Source organism: Gossypium arboreum, chromosome 4 (assembly GCF_025698485.1).
Source record: "Gossypium arboreum isolate Shixiya-1 chromosome 4, ASM2569848v2, whole genome shotgun sequence".
Lineage (NCBI taxonomy): Eukaryota > Viridiplantae > Streptophyta > Magnoliopsida > Malvales > Malvaceae > Gossypium > Gossypium arboreum.
The window spans coordinates 8,052,282-8,071,723 of NC_069073.1; the positions used below are offsets into that span (position 1 = coordinate 8,052,282).

The 19,442-nt window shown below is 33.3% G+C and overlaps 1 protein-coding gene across 4 annotated transcripts; it reads right to left on the reverse strand.

Moving 5' to 3' along the window:
• Positions 1-683: 683 nt before the first annotated feature.
• Positions 684-12,864, reverse strand: LOC108460399 (uncharacterized). Of its 4 annotated transcripts, none has more exons than XM_017759885.2 (21): positions 12,409-12,864; positions 12,268-12,330; positions 11,997-12,169; positions 11,820-11,910; positions 11,658-11,735; positions 11,517-11,576; positions 11,291-11,395; positions 10,809-10,919; positions 10,017-10,058; positions 9,745-9,858; positions 9,483-9,670; positions 8,784-9,073; positions 8,587-8,708; positions 8,386-8,428; positions 8,194-8,285; positions 6,721-6,769; positions 6,016-6,086; positions 5,767-5,886; positions 4,540-4,612; positions 2,252-2,297; positions 684-1,053 (listed from the first exon to the last, which is right to left on the reverse strand). In XM_017759885.2, exons 1-20 carry the CDS (start codon positions 12,547-12,549, stop codon positions 2,269-2,271), a joined length of 2,055 nt encoding a protein of 684 aa, XP_017615374.1. In that variant the 5' UTR covers positions 12,550-12,864; the 3' UTR covers positions 684-1,053; positions 2,252-2,268. The 4 variants fall into 4 exon arrangements, with proteins under 4 accessions (XP_017615374.1, XP_017615373.1, XP_017615372.1 ...); XM_017759884.2 differs by having other exon boundaries at positions 684-1,062; XM_017759883.2 differs by having other exon boundaries at positions 4,540-4,640; positions 12,409-12,863.
• Between the last annotated feature and the right edge of the window lie 6,578 nt (positions 12,865-19,442).

Sequence of the window (19,442 nt, forward strand, 5' to 3'; positions counted from 1 at the left end):
TAAAATGTATATGAACTAAAATTAACCAATTCAAAAAAATAAAAATAAAAATACTTCCATAAAAATTCAAGGCTAATGTGTATGCCCTCCTCTTGTAATTAAAAAAAGTTACTAATACCAAAATTTAACCATAAAATAGCTATTACTTATCCGTTATTATTTTCATTTTTTAAAAGAACGTACGTACAATTAATTTACTTTTACCTTTTCTAGGGTAATTTACTTTTTACTTTTTGAGGGTATTTTCTTCTTTGACCGTACAGGTATGGTGATGTAATACAATACAAACAAATAAAAGTAGAAAATGTCAAGAGGATAAAACTTAAGTCATGCAAGGATTTAGCTTTGATTTCTCCTAATTCTACATAAAATCTATCAAGAAGATAGCAGAGACCTTGGAAATTGGTCTTCATCTCACTATATAAATTATCAAGTAAACAACTTCTTGGTTTCAATTATAGATTTGCTTCATCGCCCTTCCTTCACACAGCCTTTAGTTTGACTTCAAAACAACAGGGAACCATTTAATTTAGTACATAAAACTAAGAAATATGTCATGCAAAATGCACATATATTACCAAAACCAGCATATTGTTCTATTTCATGACACAAATTGCATGTTTGTCTGACGCCAACTGCTTTCTTAGATGATGAATGTGAAAAGAGAAAGAACCGCCATAGTGTTTATATCACAAAAAAAGACCAACCATTCCTGTAAATAAAAAATGACCTCAAAGGGGTCGGAAAGTGAATACAAACAATATCCCTGTTACCGTCTAGTGATAAAGCCAAATAAGACAGCAACGAGGACAGATATTATCGATACAAAATGTAATTACAACTCAACATTGCTGCCTGTAAAGAATATTAGACCACTAAAGCTAGCTACTCTCAACAAGTTAACTAGTTAACAAAGAGAGGCAGTCCTCAAATATACATTCTACACAAATCTCTCAATAACAAGGTTTCTAACTCAGCTGCACAGTGAATGTACCATGTACCTTACTTGTTAAAGAATAAACCTCTCTTCTTTCCTTTTCTTCTCTCACCAGCCTGCAAAAGCTAATAAGAGATGTCTCTTGTGAACACAAGGGTTTTTAAATAACGCAAGAATCACAAAATTTTACCTGACAAACTTTAGTCTTACAGCACTGCAAATAAATGCTTCAAATATGCACTGATCGATTTCTTATATTATATTATCTACTTATTTAATTGAAAGCTAAAAATATTCAAGTGAGCCCACAGCTCACAGTTCTCTATCTTTAACCACAACCAAACTTATGACTCAATGCAAAAAAAGGAAACACTACCAAACTCATAGACACAGTTCTCTATCTTTAGTCTTACAGCACTTAAAATATTCCTCTTCATTTTGTGTAACAGATAGGTCAAAAATCAATAGCATGGAGTGAAACTCACACTTGAGTATACATGCCAAAATCTCAAATTATAATTATGCAGAGAATGTAAAGATATTCACAAAGTAAACTTGGTTAGATGCATGACAAAACCATACCAAGTTTACAAAATTGATTCCCATCATTCAAAAAAAAAAATTTCAACGAACCAAAAAATAAGATAAAAAATTTTCCGGTCCAAGCTCCATATGTCTACCTTGTGAGCTAAAATCAAGGATAAAAGCTATCACTTGTCAAATTTGAGTCAAAAAGAAAAGGAGAAAAAAGCGAAAGCATCAGTCCTTGGGCATCGAAAAGAAACAATAACACATGACTGAAACCAGTGCAATTTTTTCAGGCATGGACTTAGAAGCTTTCAATCTTCAATTTAGGAGTAGAATAACAGCCAACCAGTCCAGAATGATGGAGTATGTAACCAAGAAAAAATTTTAGATGAAGTAAATGACAAGGCACTTTTCAAGAACATATCTATGCAACTGAAGCTGAAAATAAGAAATTCTATGTTAGGAATTTTGAAAACTCTAGCAAAATCATCCTTGGATCGCCAAATAGCACTACCAATATGATTCTTTCTAAAAATATGAGATAGATATCAGAAGCTTTTATTTAAAATTGAAGAATCAAAATAGAAGCCAGTACAACAAAACTTGGGTTTTCACACTTGAAGGTCAAAAAGTAGATCTACAGATCCAGTATTTCAAAAGACAGATGGTATGAACCTCTTCATCAGTTTTACGTTTCTATGTAGATGTGTGCATGTGAGCATAACAAAGTCGCACACTTATCAGAGTACAAAGAGATTAAAAAGTATAGAAAGAGGAGAGTAATACCCGTAAGATGAATAATCTCAAGGTGAGCACAATTGTATCTCTTGAGCTGCACAAATGAAATGCAAGTATAAATAAACTTAAACCCAAATAAACCCAATAAAACTTGTCTAAAATATAGATGAAAACAATCTTGAAAATTAAAATAGGATAGATGTAATTTTTGTACTGTCCTATAAAAAGACATGAAACAAAAGTATGGAAGCATTGCACCTTTGGTTGTTATGAAGTCAAGATTAAGAAAGTCACAAGTTTTTACCATAAATGACACCAAGTTGGCATGCACCAATTTCAACAATTGGCATTAATATATTAGAAAAGAAGCATTCTCACAGCCGAAACAATGTCCAGAAATGCAAAAAACACCATTGTAGATTTTTCATTTTTGACCGTGACAACAGATATACACGCCACTTTTGGGCATCTACTGCTCCTTACTCTGTAAATAAAATCTGGAGTGGCATGCAAAAGCAGGTTTTGAAGGGCTTTTCAAAGGTTTGCCAAAACTTGTTCTTAGCACCAGGATTTAATTAAGTACATTTCTAAAATAAAAGGTGGTTAAAGAGCTTCAATAGTTGATAGTACGCAAATGAGTCCTATCTATACATAATCTAACTTTACAATAAAATTTAGCAGTGTTAGTTGTATTGCTTTTGTCTTTGAAAAGTCAATGATCTATTGGCAGTTTGCTGAGAAAGATCAGTGCACCTTTCTTTCATTTATATATCAAGCCTAGCTATACTTGTAGGCCCTCCATTCAAGGCATGTTTAGTGTTAGGTGTTAATAAGATAGATCTTTGTGTTCTAGGAGTGCTAAGATTCCATTCAGATAAAACATTTTAGAGCTCCACATCTTCAAAGGCTTTTTCAGTGGGTTGTGATTGCCATTATAATTTCATAATGAAATAACCATAGGAATCACGTCCATGAAAACTACATGGGATTCAATTCTTATTTTCTTTCTCTTGCTTTGCAATTCAGATCAGTAACCAGTTCTTGTTGATTCCACACTTGGCAAAAGGCTCTCAATTATTTCTTTAAATCTTAGATCAAGCCTTTTTCAATCCATCACCAAGCCAGCATTACCTAACAATAGTATTTTAACCACAAAAACCCAATTGCATTAAATAAGATACTTTTCACAACCCTAATGACAGTTTTCGTAAGTAATTTTTCTTGACCAGCTAAGCAACCAAATTTTCTGTTACAATATTCACACCAAAACTGTTGCATACTTTTAACCTCACAAAACAATATTAACCATCCACAAAGCCTCCAACAAAACATACCCCACTGCTGTTCTACCTCAATATTATTTCCAAATTTCTCAACCAAGATCTCTGTTTCAGTATCACTTTCTTCCACTATGATCCCCCCTTTCAATTCTCTCATCATCTATTCATCTCAGTTAACTACATAATAGCAGCAGACTGCCAAAGTTTGGTCTACTATAGCTACCCCATAAATCCATCCCATAGACTATTTTATTACAAATCAAAGTTTCTTCACTTTTGTGATAACTATATAAATAGATAGATTCATACCTGTCAAACAATTACCAATATAATTATTACACATAGAGATAGATTCAATAAGTAATCAGTTGCAGTGATTATTTGATATCATTCAGTTCAGGAGGAGTACGTTGAGGGTTTTACCCAGTGAACTCAGATTGCAGAATACCAGTGAGAGAGAAACAGTAAACACGAGTAGCTTAAATAGGGGATTTGATATTGCATGATGTATGCAAACAGACACAAGTAGAGAAAAGAGGTCGAAGAAGAGACACGCAGAACCTTGTAGAATTTGGGAATAACATCCATTTTCAATTCTTCATAATTCAAAGCATCAGAGGAGCAAAGACTCAGACATGGGATTAATTTTCATAAAGTTAAGCCTATCGGTGCCGCCGAAGCCTCTATTGATAGTGTATATCAAAGTTCACTCTTGGGGAGTACAAGTCATATACGAAGATCTTCCAGATTTATTAAAGTTATTCGTCTTTGATGCAACTCTCAATATAGAAAGCAAAAATATCAACAGTATTAAGCATTGGGCTGCAAAAAGGGATGTAACCCCCTCCACCCAATCCAGTGCATAAACTATCAGGATAAAACATCAAGTCCTAAATATTGAGGTGTCCCCTTGGGACTATATGAAAATACTTGCCAGCTCTTAGTAAAATAGTATTAATTTTGTCAACTTTTCAGATGTTATTCTCAAATGTACTAAGGTTACAGTTGTGTAGTCAACAATTGCCTATTTATCCACAAGCGAAACTTTGAACTTACCAGCTAATATCTTGAGAGTTGTTATCTGCTCGTAACACACGCTGCACACCATTTGATCCAAAAATTGTAAACTCTGTAGGCTCTTCAAATGTTATTTTAATCTAGAGAGAACAATGAATAATGAATACACAAAAAGATGCCAATATAAATATATAGAGAATACAAATCTAGGAGAAAACAATACATCAAAAGCAGCCAAAATTAGGTAACTATTTAATTATTTCCACCAGAAATCTATACATGGGTATATTGATGCAATTTTTTACTGCATGAAAGGATTACTGTACTTAAAGGACAAGAAATAAAGCAAATGATGTGATACTTCACAGGGCAAATATTCATTATAACTAGGATCAGGAAATTTATCTCTATGTCCATATGTTTAAGCTTTAGAATTATCCTGGATCCCCATGATTATAACAATAAGATCTGTGGTGCATTTGACTTCCTGCAATAACTCTATATAGTGCTAGATTCATTTATTGTGAACATCTTAAAAACATGTTTAAGTCAGGTCAGTTTTACTTTGAAAAATTAATTAAGAAATGAAACCAGGGAAAGCCAACACTTTCTTTGGTACATAAAGTGAAAAAAGGAAAACTCATACGACGAAACAGTCTAAAATGATGTATTTAGGTCTACGCTGATGTGCATTGCAATCTTAACGGAATGTTACTACACATGATGCCTAGAGCAACTCTTTTTCTCTGGCAGTTCTACCATGAGCTTCAGCTTAGAAAAAGCTTTTACCAAAATATTTTGGTAAAGTCCTAGAAATATTGTTAAATCCTTAGAAATATTGGTAAATCATTGGATATTTTGGTAAAAGCTTTTCCTAAGCTTTTTTTTAGTGGAGCTCGCCCTAGAATTTCCCCCTTTTCTCTCCAAGGAGGAAAGTCTCTCAAAGTTCCCTGACCGTGAACCTTGCTTGTCCAAAACGATTGGAGTGGGATTATAGGAATAAAAGGCCTATAGAGCATAAATCTTGTCCAGAAAAAGAGCATTAGAGGTAAAGCTTAATGTTATGAAGCTAACCATCAAATCCAAAAAGAGGTGTGAAGTTTTAGAGTTCTTTTTTTTGTCTTCTCCTTTCATCATTCAATGTCTCTATTTATCTCAAGAACTATAATCAATTCAGATCAGAAAATTGCTATAAAATCTTAACCTTCTAGCTGTCTTATATCACTCTTACAGGATCTCAAAAGAATAAGCAAGTTATAGCTGTACCTGAGTGGTTGGGTAAAACTTTTCAGTGACCACAGGACCATTGGGTCCACTACACTTGATACTGTAACCATCCCTCTTAATGGCCAAAGTAGCCGGTTCCCATATATCAAGAAATCCTGCCTGTAATATAGAAGAGTTAGAAGTAAGGACATTGTAATTAAATAAAATTAATAAGCACTAGAAAACTAAATGGAAGTGCCATCACCCAATGGGGTAGTATATACAACCATACAAATGCAGAAGTCATACCGTGAATAGAACTTTATATGAAGCATGACCACTATGAAGAGTCTTCTCTATGTGGCCTTGCATCTCAGGGTCTGTTAAAAGTAAAGGGAAAAACAAGAAGAGAATAAGTAGAATATAAGTATTAATATGTGGTGCTAGAAAATTAGTAAACAAGTTAACAAGGGACTGGATGGAGATTATAACTATCTCAAATGATAAAAGGTGCAGAAATTGTTCAAGGAAAAACCAACATAGGCTTATTCTGGTAAGTAGAAAAGACAATCTAACCAAAGCATATAGTATAAATCTTTCTCCCTTATGAGAAGAAAAGGAAAAAGCAAAAGATAATGGGGATACAGGCAGAGATCCCTCTGTCATTAATTTCCAACACACACGGTATCGCCGTTTTATCTGTGGGACTCAGCTATCAGCTATGGATCCCCCATATGCAATGATCATGACAAGTGTATTGCAAAATTTGGACAAAAGTGTAATGGAGGGGCACCGAACCATAGATATTTTTATCAACAAACCATCAATCTGACAAAAGGGTTAATGAATCTGCCTTTGTCTATTCAGCATTCTTTAAGTACAGTATGCAAGAACTATAGTTGCCGTTACAACCAGCTAGATATTACTAAGTCTCTCTGATTTCAGAAAATCTCATTTCCATTCATTACAAATAGAAGGTATGCTGCAGAAACATAAAGTATTAGTACCACCTACCACATGTGATCTTCTTGTGGTCATTAGCAAAGACCTTCACCAGCTCTCCCTGAATTGAGATGCAAAACAAGTTATTTAAACCAGCAACAATAACAAGCAGATAGTTTCCCTAGTGCAAAGCAAGTGGTGCCTAGAGCATATTTGACAACTGCAGAGAACATTATTCCCGAAAAAATGACTGCAAAATTTACAACAATCATCATATTCATCTTTATAGACACTAATCACCCTTCAATTAGTTGGCAACTCCTAATGCCGTATGAGCATGGGGAAATTTAAGCATTTATACCAAGATTAATGGCAGGGTAAGGAGCCCTATGAGGCAAGAAACATAAAAAAAAAAAAAGGCACATACGATGATGGAAAGACTTCATGAAAGATAGAAATGAAGTGAAGACACAACCAAGTCTGAAATACATGGTCTTCAATTGACAATGAAATATGCTCAATTTGTCTCCATTTGAAGGTTCATACTTGAAATGCAAAAAATTTAAGAAATGTTGACTTTTGATTCTTTGTTCCTAGAAAATATTATCTCAGGCTACAAAACAGGAAGTAGCCCTCTCCCATTCCATAATTCTACCCCTCCCTTCCAAAGACTCAAACCAAAAGCCCCAAGCTGAAATCTCAGCCTCTCAGGTTCTAGAACACTAGCATGTCCTTGAGGACAGAAGTTTTGACTTCGATGATTGCACACATTCAGTTCCCCATCAGCTAAAGTTTTTTACTGCTGGTATTATTAGTAAATAAAAAGATATAAGGAATTTTCATCATAAAAATGAATCTACTTTTGGAAAATGGAGATTAAGAATGAGGATTATTGTTAGAGAGTGGTTAATCCTTTCGGTCAAGAAATAGCATTGTGAGAGGTCCATAGACACATGTCAAACACTACTTAAACCCAAAAGCCTAAGCTAATGGGTTCTCAGAGCCTTCAAGCGCATACGTCACTTTTACATCTCACTTTCATCAATGATGGGAAAACTGCAATTCCAGCGCTAACCTCAGCAAATTTCCTCTGCAGATGTGAGCCGTGATTAAGCTACCTTGGATGAGTGAACAATACAATTCTCAATGCTGAAACTCTTTGTGCCCCATAATTTCTACACCAACCCCATAACCCTATTACAGGCCTTGCCATAGATGAAAATGATCCACAGGCAAATAACAATAACTTGAGTGCAGAAGACATAAGCACCAAGTCATCATTAGCTTCAGCAATTTCTTTTAGCTTATATGAGGTTACAACCGATACACATTTAAACCATGGATAAAACATTATAACTTCAGAATGCAAAACTAGAAAATACATGAATCAACATGTTTTTCTACTGTTAAATGGATCTTCCCTGGTTAAAACTTCAGACTTGCCTTGTACCAAATTCCTAGGCAAAGAAAGAAAAGCGAAGGACAACAAACCACACATGACAATACAAGGTTCCAAGTAAGGGAAATTGCATTGTAAGTCAATACCTTGCGCTTCCTGTTATCTAGAGGTTGAACTTCAATAGCAAGGTATGTATCAACATCATCAGCAGTAACAAGATAGTTTGGTTGCTTTGCTCCTGTTTTTCAGAACTCCTTTAGAAACATATTTGATGAATAACAGGGATTACATTTTGAAGGGAAATCAGAAACCCTCAAGAAGATAAAAGATGAAACTACCTTCTATGTAATTAACAGATCCATCTTCCATGTGGCGCACCCACTGTCATTGCAAGCATATTACAGCATTACAAATCCACATCTTGGAATCATAAAAAATGCTAACTATTGCAAGGCATCTTCAAATACATCCAAGAGATAACAGTACCCAAAATCCCAAATTTTCAAAATAGAGGGTAGAAAGATATCCTGAAAAAGCACCTCGAAATTACAGCTGGTTGTTCCATTAATAGAATATCCACACGCCTGTAGCTCCCTTCCTGGATAAGCTTCCCCTGAAATTTGGAGACCTTCTATAGCTGGAAGCGGATCATCTTCTGCAGCTGCAGAAAGCAATACATAACATAAGATGGTCGATCTTGATTCTTACAACCAATAAAGCACAGTTAACACCTTACCCTCAGAAAAAGAAGACGAAGGCTCTTCAAGTACTGGTGGTAGATAAGGCGGATAGGAGGAACTGGGATCATCCTGTGCAGGTGTATAAGGCAAGTTTCCTGAACGCCAATTGGAGGGAGGTTCTCTTTCAATCTGCTGTCCCTCAGCATCAGGATAGTCCATCTCGCTATTGCTGACAGGGTCAAGAAATTTAACTTGTTTATTTATAGTCTCTTCACCATATCGCACAGTGTTCGTGTCACCTTGAGTTCCTGCCAGCTGTGTGGGTATCTCAATGGCAGTAGAAGTCCTGGCAACCATTTAAGATAAACTTTTTTTTCAGTTTCAAACACATGAATGCTGAAATGCCCTTGTAAAAAAAACCTCAGCATCTGTCATTAGAAAATTCACGTGTCATTCTTCAAACACATCTACAAGAGATTGTATATAAAATTTTTGCCCCCCCCCCCCAAAAAACTGTTTATATAGACTATAAACTATAGTATCCTAATTTGACTATTTCTCCAAAATGTGGAAGCAGTATAGTGTCACAAAGGAAGGCTCATATTGGCTCATCCTGAAAATCTAGCTTTTGAAATGACTTATGCATACAGCGCACCAAAAGGAATTCGATGAAAACAGAACCCACCAACAAATGCAGATGGTTGTAATTTGTACATTCAGTTTCACAATAGGAGTCTCCATTTGACCAGGCTCACCTGCTTGCTATGGGTGAATATCTCCCCAAATCATCAGGTTCCAAATTTTTTGAGACAATACCACCACCTGAGCCACCTTGGTATTGACCGGGTAGATCCCAATTTGAATCTGTTTGAGCATCAGAGACTATCTGTGTCTTTCCATGGGAAAAAACCGGCTGTGGCACCAATTCAAGACCATTTTTGCTCTGAGAGAAAGCATAGGAATAAGAATGCTATAGGGTACAGAAGTACAGATCAGAAGAATATATTATAATCATACCGAAGCTGTCAATGTTGGACCAAGGGAATGAGATGGAGATTGGGGAGCGAAATTGGAATGATTGACATCCGACCGCCAAGGTGCCAACTGATACTGCGAGTCTTTTAGCTTTGACTGAGGCCAGGAAAAGAAAATATAAACATAATTAAGTTTTACAAGATCAGCATGAAGCTCAAAATCTCAAACCATAATCAGCAAAGGTGAACTCAATCAGAACTGAAAGAGAAAGATGCCTCCAGTTATTACAAAAAAATTCAGTCCATGCAGCATACCTCGGTGATAATAAGCTTCTCCTGCAGATGTTTAAATAGAACCTGCACAAGTCCAGAAGTAACTTCAATCCTCTGATTTAAAGAGAAGAAACAGACACATTCTGAATAATTCAAAATAATTGTTCATTCTTATGTTTCGTATCCCTATCTAATATATGTGTTATTTTTCTACACCAACTCTCTTCAGAAATATCAAGGACAAAACTGGATAGAAACTAGGTACATTATATACCGTGCTACAAGTACACAAACCTAGAAAAGGCAGTTCTGAAAAGGAGAAAATGAAAAGAATGTACAAAAACGTAAAAGCATATCTTGTTTGTCTAATGATTACAGTGGCAATAAAACTCATAAGACATGCATTTTTGTATTAAACTTTTTAAGAATCTCACATTTGTCTTTCTATATTATCATATTCATCAGAAGTTAGCCTAACTACTGTCAAGATGACCCAATCAAATTACATGCACCATCATATTTAGAGATTTGACAGAACAGAGATACCAAAGTAAAGACTACTCGATTAGTTATTCGGAGATATAAGAAGCTCATACCAATTATGGCCATTTTTATAAATAGCAGTGAAGTATGTGCCTCGCACTATGATATCATTTTTGATAGGATTGAGAAGAACACTTTCATTTGAGTTAAAGAAAAAATTCATATCCATAGAGATACATAATAATACAGACAAATTCCTGATTTTCTTGCACATTGATAAAGGTTTTGCATAAAAAAAATATTCTATGACTATAATTATATCAACAAATCGGACAGCACTCCGAGACTGACCTTGACATAGCTTACAATGGATTGAGCATCGGGTACTGGTGGCTGCAGGGAATACTCCGCCAAAAGAGGAAGCAAAGATGATACAAAAGTTGTTCTTTCTTGCTGTGCAGCCTGAAAAAGAGGACCATGCATAGAACATTGAAATGTACATCTTTAATAAATAAATAAATAAACCTAATCATGATCATCATAACAATATACAATATTACAATATATTGACAAAAATGCATAAGTTCATTGTCATGAAAATATTTTTTAAACGTCAATTGAAGTGAATAAAGAAAAAATGATTTCACAGCTGAAATAATTTGAGCATTAATGGCCATAAGTTTAAACACAAGAAAAAACATGGTTAATTACCCAAACAAAATACAGAAACATCGCATCCTACAGAAATTGAGAGGACAAGTATCAATGTGAAAAGGAAAAGAAAAATATTAACCCTCAAGGTGAAAACTAATAACACTAAGAAATGAAAATACCTGTAATTGATATGTTAAGCGAATATTTTCCTCAATTATATCTTGCCTATAAGAGAGAGCTTTCGAGGCAGCATCAACAAGGTCCTGTTGTTGCTGATCAAAGGCCTGATGACAATAACTCAAAGGATTTTATTAATTATATTTCCATTCATGACCAAGAAGCTGAACGAAGAAGAATGAAATGAGGCATTCTGCAAACGGAAGGAAATACTAAGCTAGTGCCTACCAGACGCATGTAGGCAATGCGCTTTTCAAGAACATATTTTTCATTACGAATTTGTGCTTCCTGCGAGTGTAACCATGAATAATTATAAATCCAGAACTAACAAGAATGAAAACAGAGGGAGAAAAGAAGCAAGACAAAAACCTTGATAGAAAATTCAGCAAGCTGTTTGCGCAACTGCAAAATCTCTTCTTCATGTTCCCGAATCTTGATGGGAACATCCTGGAGAAAAATAGAAGCTCGCAGTCTATAAAAGAATCTAAAAGAAGAGAATCCAACAGCATAGTTAAAAGGGCATGAAGGAACCTGTTTCCAAATGGAATTGGAATTATTTACTTGAGGCACTGGCATAAGACCCTGTGGCAATCGAGAACTGTATTCTCCTTCTAACTGATACCTACCATATTAAAACAATAGAATAAGAAAAATCTCATGTTTGATGTTCATACAGTGTGAGGAGTAACGCAATGTAATAAGAAGAACCTGGTGGGCGAAAAAGAGGTAGCCGTGGAGGGTGAAGAGAAATGAGAAAGAGCAGGGCCTGTGTTATTATCAGAAGCAGCAGCAGCAGCAGAAAATGCATTCAAAGTACCATTTAAAATGGTATTGGTAGCTTCCTTTGCAGAAGCATATGGATTGCTAACACTTTCTACTTTCTGCTTTCCATAAAAATATAATAAATTCGAGCATATAAAGCATAACGAAAATATAGAACTTCACTGTTAACTAGAATGCAAAAGGTTAATTGTCCTACATATTTTTCGAGTAGCTCAAGTTTCTTCTGGAGTTCGGACCTCAATCGACTATTCTCTTCTTCCTGAGAATAGATGCAAAAAATTACTCTTTCGTTATCATCACAACTAGAGAAGGAGGAGAAGGAGGAAAAGAAGAAAACCTGTTGTTGGATGACGGCTTCGGCGGCCTCAATGGCTTTCACGGCCCGAGACAAGCTATCGTCGTTGTTGTTGCAGTGGTTGTCGTTGAGGGCCAATCCAGATAGCTTTTCAGCCAATTTCCCATCGTGACCGTTCTCCATGCCCCCTACCTTCAACCCTCCCCTGATTTATGGATTCTTAAGAATCAAAATCTCAAACCCAATCTCGATGATGGAGATGGCGATGGATACAAAATATTCAGGGCCAAAAAACCCCTAGCCTAATGATCTATAATTTAAAATATAAGATGGGGGCATATGAAATGAGTAAGAGTTAGAGTGGGGAAGGGGAAGAAAGGGAAGGGACAAAGTGTGCGTGTTTACTAAGACAGATTCACCGGCCAATTATTTCCCCTTATTGTTGCAAAATTACAACTTTATCGCTCAATTTTCTAATCAAAGATACTGTCACTATTTCAGATCATAAACATAGTAAAAATATTATCTTCTAAAGTATTTTAAATTTCACTTGGAATATCTATAGAAATTATAATTATAATTATAATTATTTTTAAAAATAGTTTAAAAATATAAATCAATAATACACCTATCACCGTCTCAATCCACTTACAAAATTTTTGTTTTACAAACTATCCCACAAATATCATTTCATTAGAATAAAGACAAATAAGTAACAACCACAAAAGTTTCAAAAACTAATAAAATTTGCATCACCTTAATTAGCCATCAAGTAATTTCAAAAATAAACTCTGATCTATTCTCAAAGTCTCAAAATACCTATTACACGAAAATGATTTATGATTATCATTATTTCAAAATTTGGGGCGAAATTAAGAGGTTTAGTAGATGCCTCAATCTTTTAAAATGAAAAATTTTTATTTAAAATTTTAAAATTTTAAATTAGTAAACTTTCTTTAAAAATAATAAAATTTTAATTTAATTATTTAAAATTATAAATATATAAATTATTAAAATGATAAAATTACATCTTTATCATCATAAAATTATAATTTAACTTAAAACCCTTAAAGAATTTTACTTCGCCCTGCTCACGTAAGATGAATAAATTTCATATAGTCAAAATCTAGATTAGATTTACGAGAGAGTCAACTTGAAAGAAAACTGAAAGTAAACCACTCCAGCTTTCCTATTGGATTTTCTTCACTATAAAAATGAAAGCGAAAGATACAAAGTGAGAAAGGAGTTAATATCACAATTTTTAAATACAACAAATTACTATATACATAAAAAAAAAAAAGTAGTAATCTAATACCATCATGTTGTAATAATAATTACAAAGGACGCCTACATTACATAGCTAATCTAATAATGCTTTAAAAGAAAAAATGCATGTGGGGCTGACTTTTTCCTCTTCTTGTCGCTTCCAGCCTCACCTACTTCTTTTTCTAAATTTAATAATAACTAGTGCCATATATAACGTATCATCTCAGTTAAATTATTAAATATTTAGTTACAATAATAAAATATGCCTTTCGCAAAATTAGACCAAATAATATGTATATTATCCATTAAATATGAGATTAGTAATGCATTTAGATGTGTTATATTTTATAAATATAATTTTCTTTTCTTTTCTCTTTTTAAATTCGAGTTCTATTATGTACAATTATCATAATATTATTTTCTTCTATATATAAACTCTCGTTATGTTTAGTTTTTGTTTAATTTTTATTTATGTTTAAATATATTTTAATTCTTAGTATATTTTATTTTAATTAATGAAACATGTGTTATATGTGAATTGTACATATAATTATATTTGTAAAACTCCTTAAAAATAAAATCAAATTTAATGTTGAGATTAATTTAATTATCACTAAACTATTATCAATTTACTAAACATTCTACAAAAAACTTGCATATAAAAATCTTAACATAGTTCAGACTAGTCGGCAAGAACTATTTATCTCTCGATCTCATAGCTCAGACCAGGTAGGGTAAGGTTTTCACGACAGATTGTACTGATTTCGGGTTCATATTTACCTAAATGACTTCTTAGTGTCGTCAATCCTAGGGTTTAAATTATTCCCTTTCCAACCAACTAACCTACTAAGTGATATTAGGTAGACTATACTGATTTTAGGTTCATATCTACCTAAATGAATTCATAGGGTGGTCAATCATAGGGTTTAATTGCACTCGACCAAACCCAACCAAGCCAAATTAAACTTCACCTTTCAATCAATTAATTAGGTTAATACAGTTGAAACTTGCAAAATATATATCAAGCATAAATTGATTCTAATCTTTATACAATCATTCAATTAACAATGTTAAAGAAAGAGATATAAAGAATAAAATAAAATAAAAAATATGCTCATGGATTTATCGATGAAAGTGTGGCTCCGAAATAATCTTCGCTCACGAAAGTCTCACTTCAGAATAGAATATTCCGGTTACAAGAACATAATGTAAACTAAATAAAAACTAATAACAAAATAAAAACCTAATAATTTTTCCCCTCTATTTGTTTTTAATGTTGTTTTCACAAGACTAAAGTGCCCATTTGTTTATAATGTAACTTAAGGTTTTAGGTTGTAAAAAAGCCCCTAACTACACCCAATAATCTCAATCGATATGTGCAGGGATTTTGGGCTGTGCAGAAGTCGTGTTGCAACACAGCAGGCAGATGTTTCAACATAGGTCGATGTTGTGACACAGCAGGCAGTTTCGTTAAGGACTTGTTTTTGTTTTTGTCTTTGGTGTTGCGACATTGGTATATTGGTTTCGCGACATGGGTAATAGTTTTGACCCGAATGTGTATTTTTAGCTCTCGATTTGACCTACATAACCCCATAACCTTATTTAGTTATCTAAGATGTAATAAAAACTACTAAAAAGCATAAATTACTACTTCAAGCATGAAAACATAAATATATACTAAGATGCTTTGATTTAACTATTAAACAAGCTAAAGTTATGTGTAAAAAAGGATGAAAATAATAGTGTAATTCGTGGCAAATCACAATTTAAGATGGTTCAACAAGAGTAATAATATATTAGTGAGGGCATATCTATATTGAGATCTAATGCCCTTAATGTAGTATTTTCATCTATATGTACTTGTATTTTTTGAACAACTTGGTTTAGTAAAATATCCATTAATTTCACTAATATTTTTTTATATTGTCCTCAACGATTTTTGCACACAAAGCAAAACAAAAGTAAATATCAGATCACTGATTATGTAATGTTTAACTAATATTAAGTGACATTGTGTGGTCAGATTGTAATATAGAAAGACGACTTATATTAGTAGATAATCTAAACACATCCTTAGTCTAATCAACATTGAGCAAATAAATTGAAAGATTAATATATTGTCTATCAAGTCCAATTAAAAGATACCTTGTATTGGGTATCAGAGTGGATAACCCCCAAATTATAAAAATATATATGCGAGTGACTAGACTGACAAGACATCGAATAAAAACCAAGAGAATATATCATAGGTTCGTTTATGATTTATTCATTTATGATGATCATAATGTGGCATACTGTTACTCAACAAACACTAATAGGGGGTGATGTTGAATTTGGTGCCCTAAGTTTAGTATTTTTATCTATGTACACTTGTAATTTTTTTAACAGATTGATTAATAAAATTATTCATAAATTACATTAATACCCTTTGTATATTGTCCTTACGTGGTTTTTGCATTTAAAGCAAAATAGAAACAAATATTAGCTCGATGATTGTTTGATGTTTAAACTAATATTAAGCAATATTACATGGTTGAATCGTAATACAAAAAGACAATTTATATTAGTTGATGAATCTAAACATGTTTTTAGTCTAATCGAAAATGAGCAAACAGATTGAAACACTAATATGCCATCTATCAAGTCCAATTGGGGAGATAACTTGTCTTGGATATCGGAGAGGATGACTCCCAGAAGATAGAGACATAGATGTGATTGATTGGACTGACAATATGTCAAACTAGACCCAAGGAGAATGGTTCTAGAATTTATTTATGGATTTATTCACTTGTGACGTTCATAGTGTGACATACCTTAATAATGAGTGGACGACTAACTATATTTGTTTGACTCGTATAGTTTGATGTAAGTAAAAGCCTGAGTTAAAATAAATAAGGAATCTAAAACTGGTGCGTTGTGTATATGACTTTTGCAGTATGTAGCATCATTTACAATAGTGGAATTCATAGCCCGAGATATGCATAAATGATATCCTCTCATTGGTATTACATGGTAGATGAAAAGTAAACGTGGCCACGGGTCGTTCATCTTTGTGATGAATGACTTGATTACTATTTGATAGTAATTGACTTTTCATGAAGAAAGATGTAATGGTTACTGTGAGATAAAATAAGATCATATTTGGAGAACGGATTTATCCCAAAGAGATTAAGGATACCTTATAAGGGTAGCACACTTAGAATAAGGTCATTGGACAATCACTTATTAAATAACTTTCGTAATGATATGTATATTAGGGGTAGCTTAGTCATGATACTATATTAGAATGACTTAATTGTAAATTATTTGAGTTGTAATTATATATGTCTAATCGATCCTCCTGTTAGCTTGTTGAAATTAGAAATAAACTATATGTGTAATCAAATGAACAAAAATGAATGAAAATGATTAAATTAGAGAAATATGCCACATTCACAAATAAATATGTTTTCTCTCTATATATAAAAATGAACTAAAAATTAATTTAAAATTTTCAAATTATTATTTACGTATAACCCTTCCTACTACGACTTTGCAAGACTCCTTGTCGACAACAACATCAACAACAACCTAATAATACGGTAGCATCTGCCAACCAATATGTCCTCCGCAATCAGCTATGCTTCAATACATGCTTATTGCCCGTTGCTTGCCTCCACCCAACATCACCTAACAACTTAGAACTACCTCAAAGTTTAAATTACTGCAATAATTTAAAACTCAACTTTTGTCTAAAACCACTTGAATTTATAAATGAATTGTTTTTTTTTAAACATTAATCTCATTGTAGGTTCTTATCATATATTCTCTTTTTGATATAATGCTTAGAACTACCCATAACACTTCTCCAACCCTTAAATAGGAGGATAATGTACTTCAGCGCACTTGAACCCACATTCTTCTGCACTAGCAACAATGTCAATGCCAATCAAACTAAGACTCAACCGGCTTTATAAATGAATCTTTAAGTATTAAATTTTTTAAAAACTTTAAGATGCTAGACAATAAATAATATAATTTGCATGTACAAATATAGAATAATAATAAACTGCATCTGGAGCTTGACAGATCCCATTATATAAACAAACATTATTTTTATTCTTAAACATTTTTCAAATATAATTCTATCTAAAAGTTGTTCCAAATAATAAAATATCTAACGAATCATCATATTTATGAGAAGTAGTGGATCACAAACAAGTGTCCAATCTCTACCATCCATGTTTTTAGGTCAAATAATGAAGACTCGTTACTTTTCAAGTAAAATTCGTGTATTGATTTACTTATTTTGTTGACCTTGTAATTATTTTTTTGTCTTTTCATCTCAATTAATCATTTTGCCATAAAAGTTTGATTTTTTATATATTTATTTACCTTAGAAATGTTTTTCTCTTTTAATTAGTAGATCTTATTTGATTATTGGATTGAGCAATATAATTAGTCATTTACCATAAAAGTTTCATTTACTTGTTTTTTTACCTTAAAATTGTATTTGTCTTTTGATTTGTGGATCTTACTAATAATATTTTTTTGGATAACGATTTTACTAATTATCAGTTAGACCTTATTATGTAGGTAGTTTACTTATTCATTTATCTTATAATATTTTATCTTATTTTCAATCAAACCTAAATTAAAATGTTACGGGCTAAAACTTGAATTAGAAAAATAAAGATAGGTTAAGTAAACGGTGTATTTAGAAAGTAATTCAGGAATGAAAAATGAGGCGTTTTGTTTTAGTTAAACGGCGCATATAAGAGTTTAATGAAAACGATGTACATAAAGGGAAGATAATGACTTGAGCTATTAATAGGCCAACTATATTTCCAAATAGTTAATTACTTTCTTTTTAAGCACACCTTTGCACCAGAAGCAGTTATCCAAATTGTTGAGCAATTTCAGTATTTCCTTTTTCTCGATTTTCTTCTCTTCCTCTATTTTCTCTTTACCCTGTCAAATTTCTCTTTTGAATTTTCTAGTTGCATCAAAGGTGTCGAACCTTTTATGATCCTCCATGACTAGCGATGGCGTTTCCACTCGATTGTAGAAAGAGGTTAGTGTGTTGTAGCGGGAGCTTTCTAAGAACTGGGGTGAACTTGCCGATACCAAACTAAAAACCAAATTCAAGGAGTTTTAGGACGAATTCAAGGGCGATTTACGTTCTAAGCTTTACTCTTTGTTTGGACAATACGTTGGGCACCCCAATCCTACTCTCAACAATGTAGAAGCCAAAAGTAAATGAATTTTAGGGGGGCACCCCCTAGATTCGCTCCTCAAAATCCTCTAGAGGTTTACATAAAAGGTCAAGTCCATGCTATAGTAAGCACTCATTATTTTTCAGAGTTGAGTAGTGTTCATCTGCAGTCTCATCCTAGTTCAATGGATGGTTCTAGTATATTCCATAGCTCAATTGTCCTAGATTTGATGAAAATAACTTTTGAGATTAGTGGTCTAAGCTCGAGCAGTTCTTTGAGGTAAAGGGCATCTTAGATGATGCTAAAGTTCACACGGTGAAGCTTCACTTGGAGGGAGAGCGCTGGACTAGTATCATTTCTACACCCAAAGGAAATCGAGGCCTTCACATATTGAATTGACCTTGTTATGCTAGAAGTTTGCAGGAGAGATTTAAAACTAGCTTATTATGTGATCCAATGGTTGATTTGGTTACTCTAACACAACAAAGGACATTTAAATAGTATCATGATGTATTTGTGAATCTCTTAAATTAGTTGCACCTGCCGGAGCTATATGCCTTTAGTATTTTCATTAGCAACCTGAATGTGGAGATTGGTCAATATCTCCAATTGCTC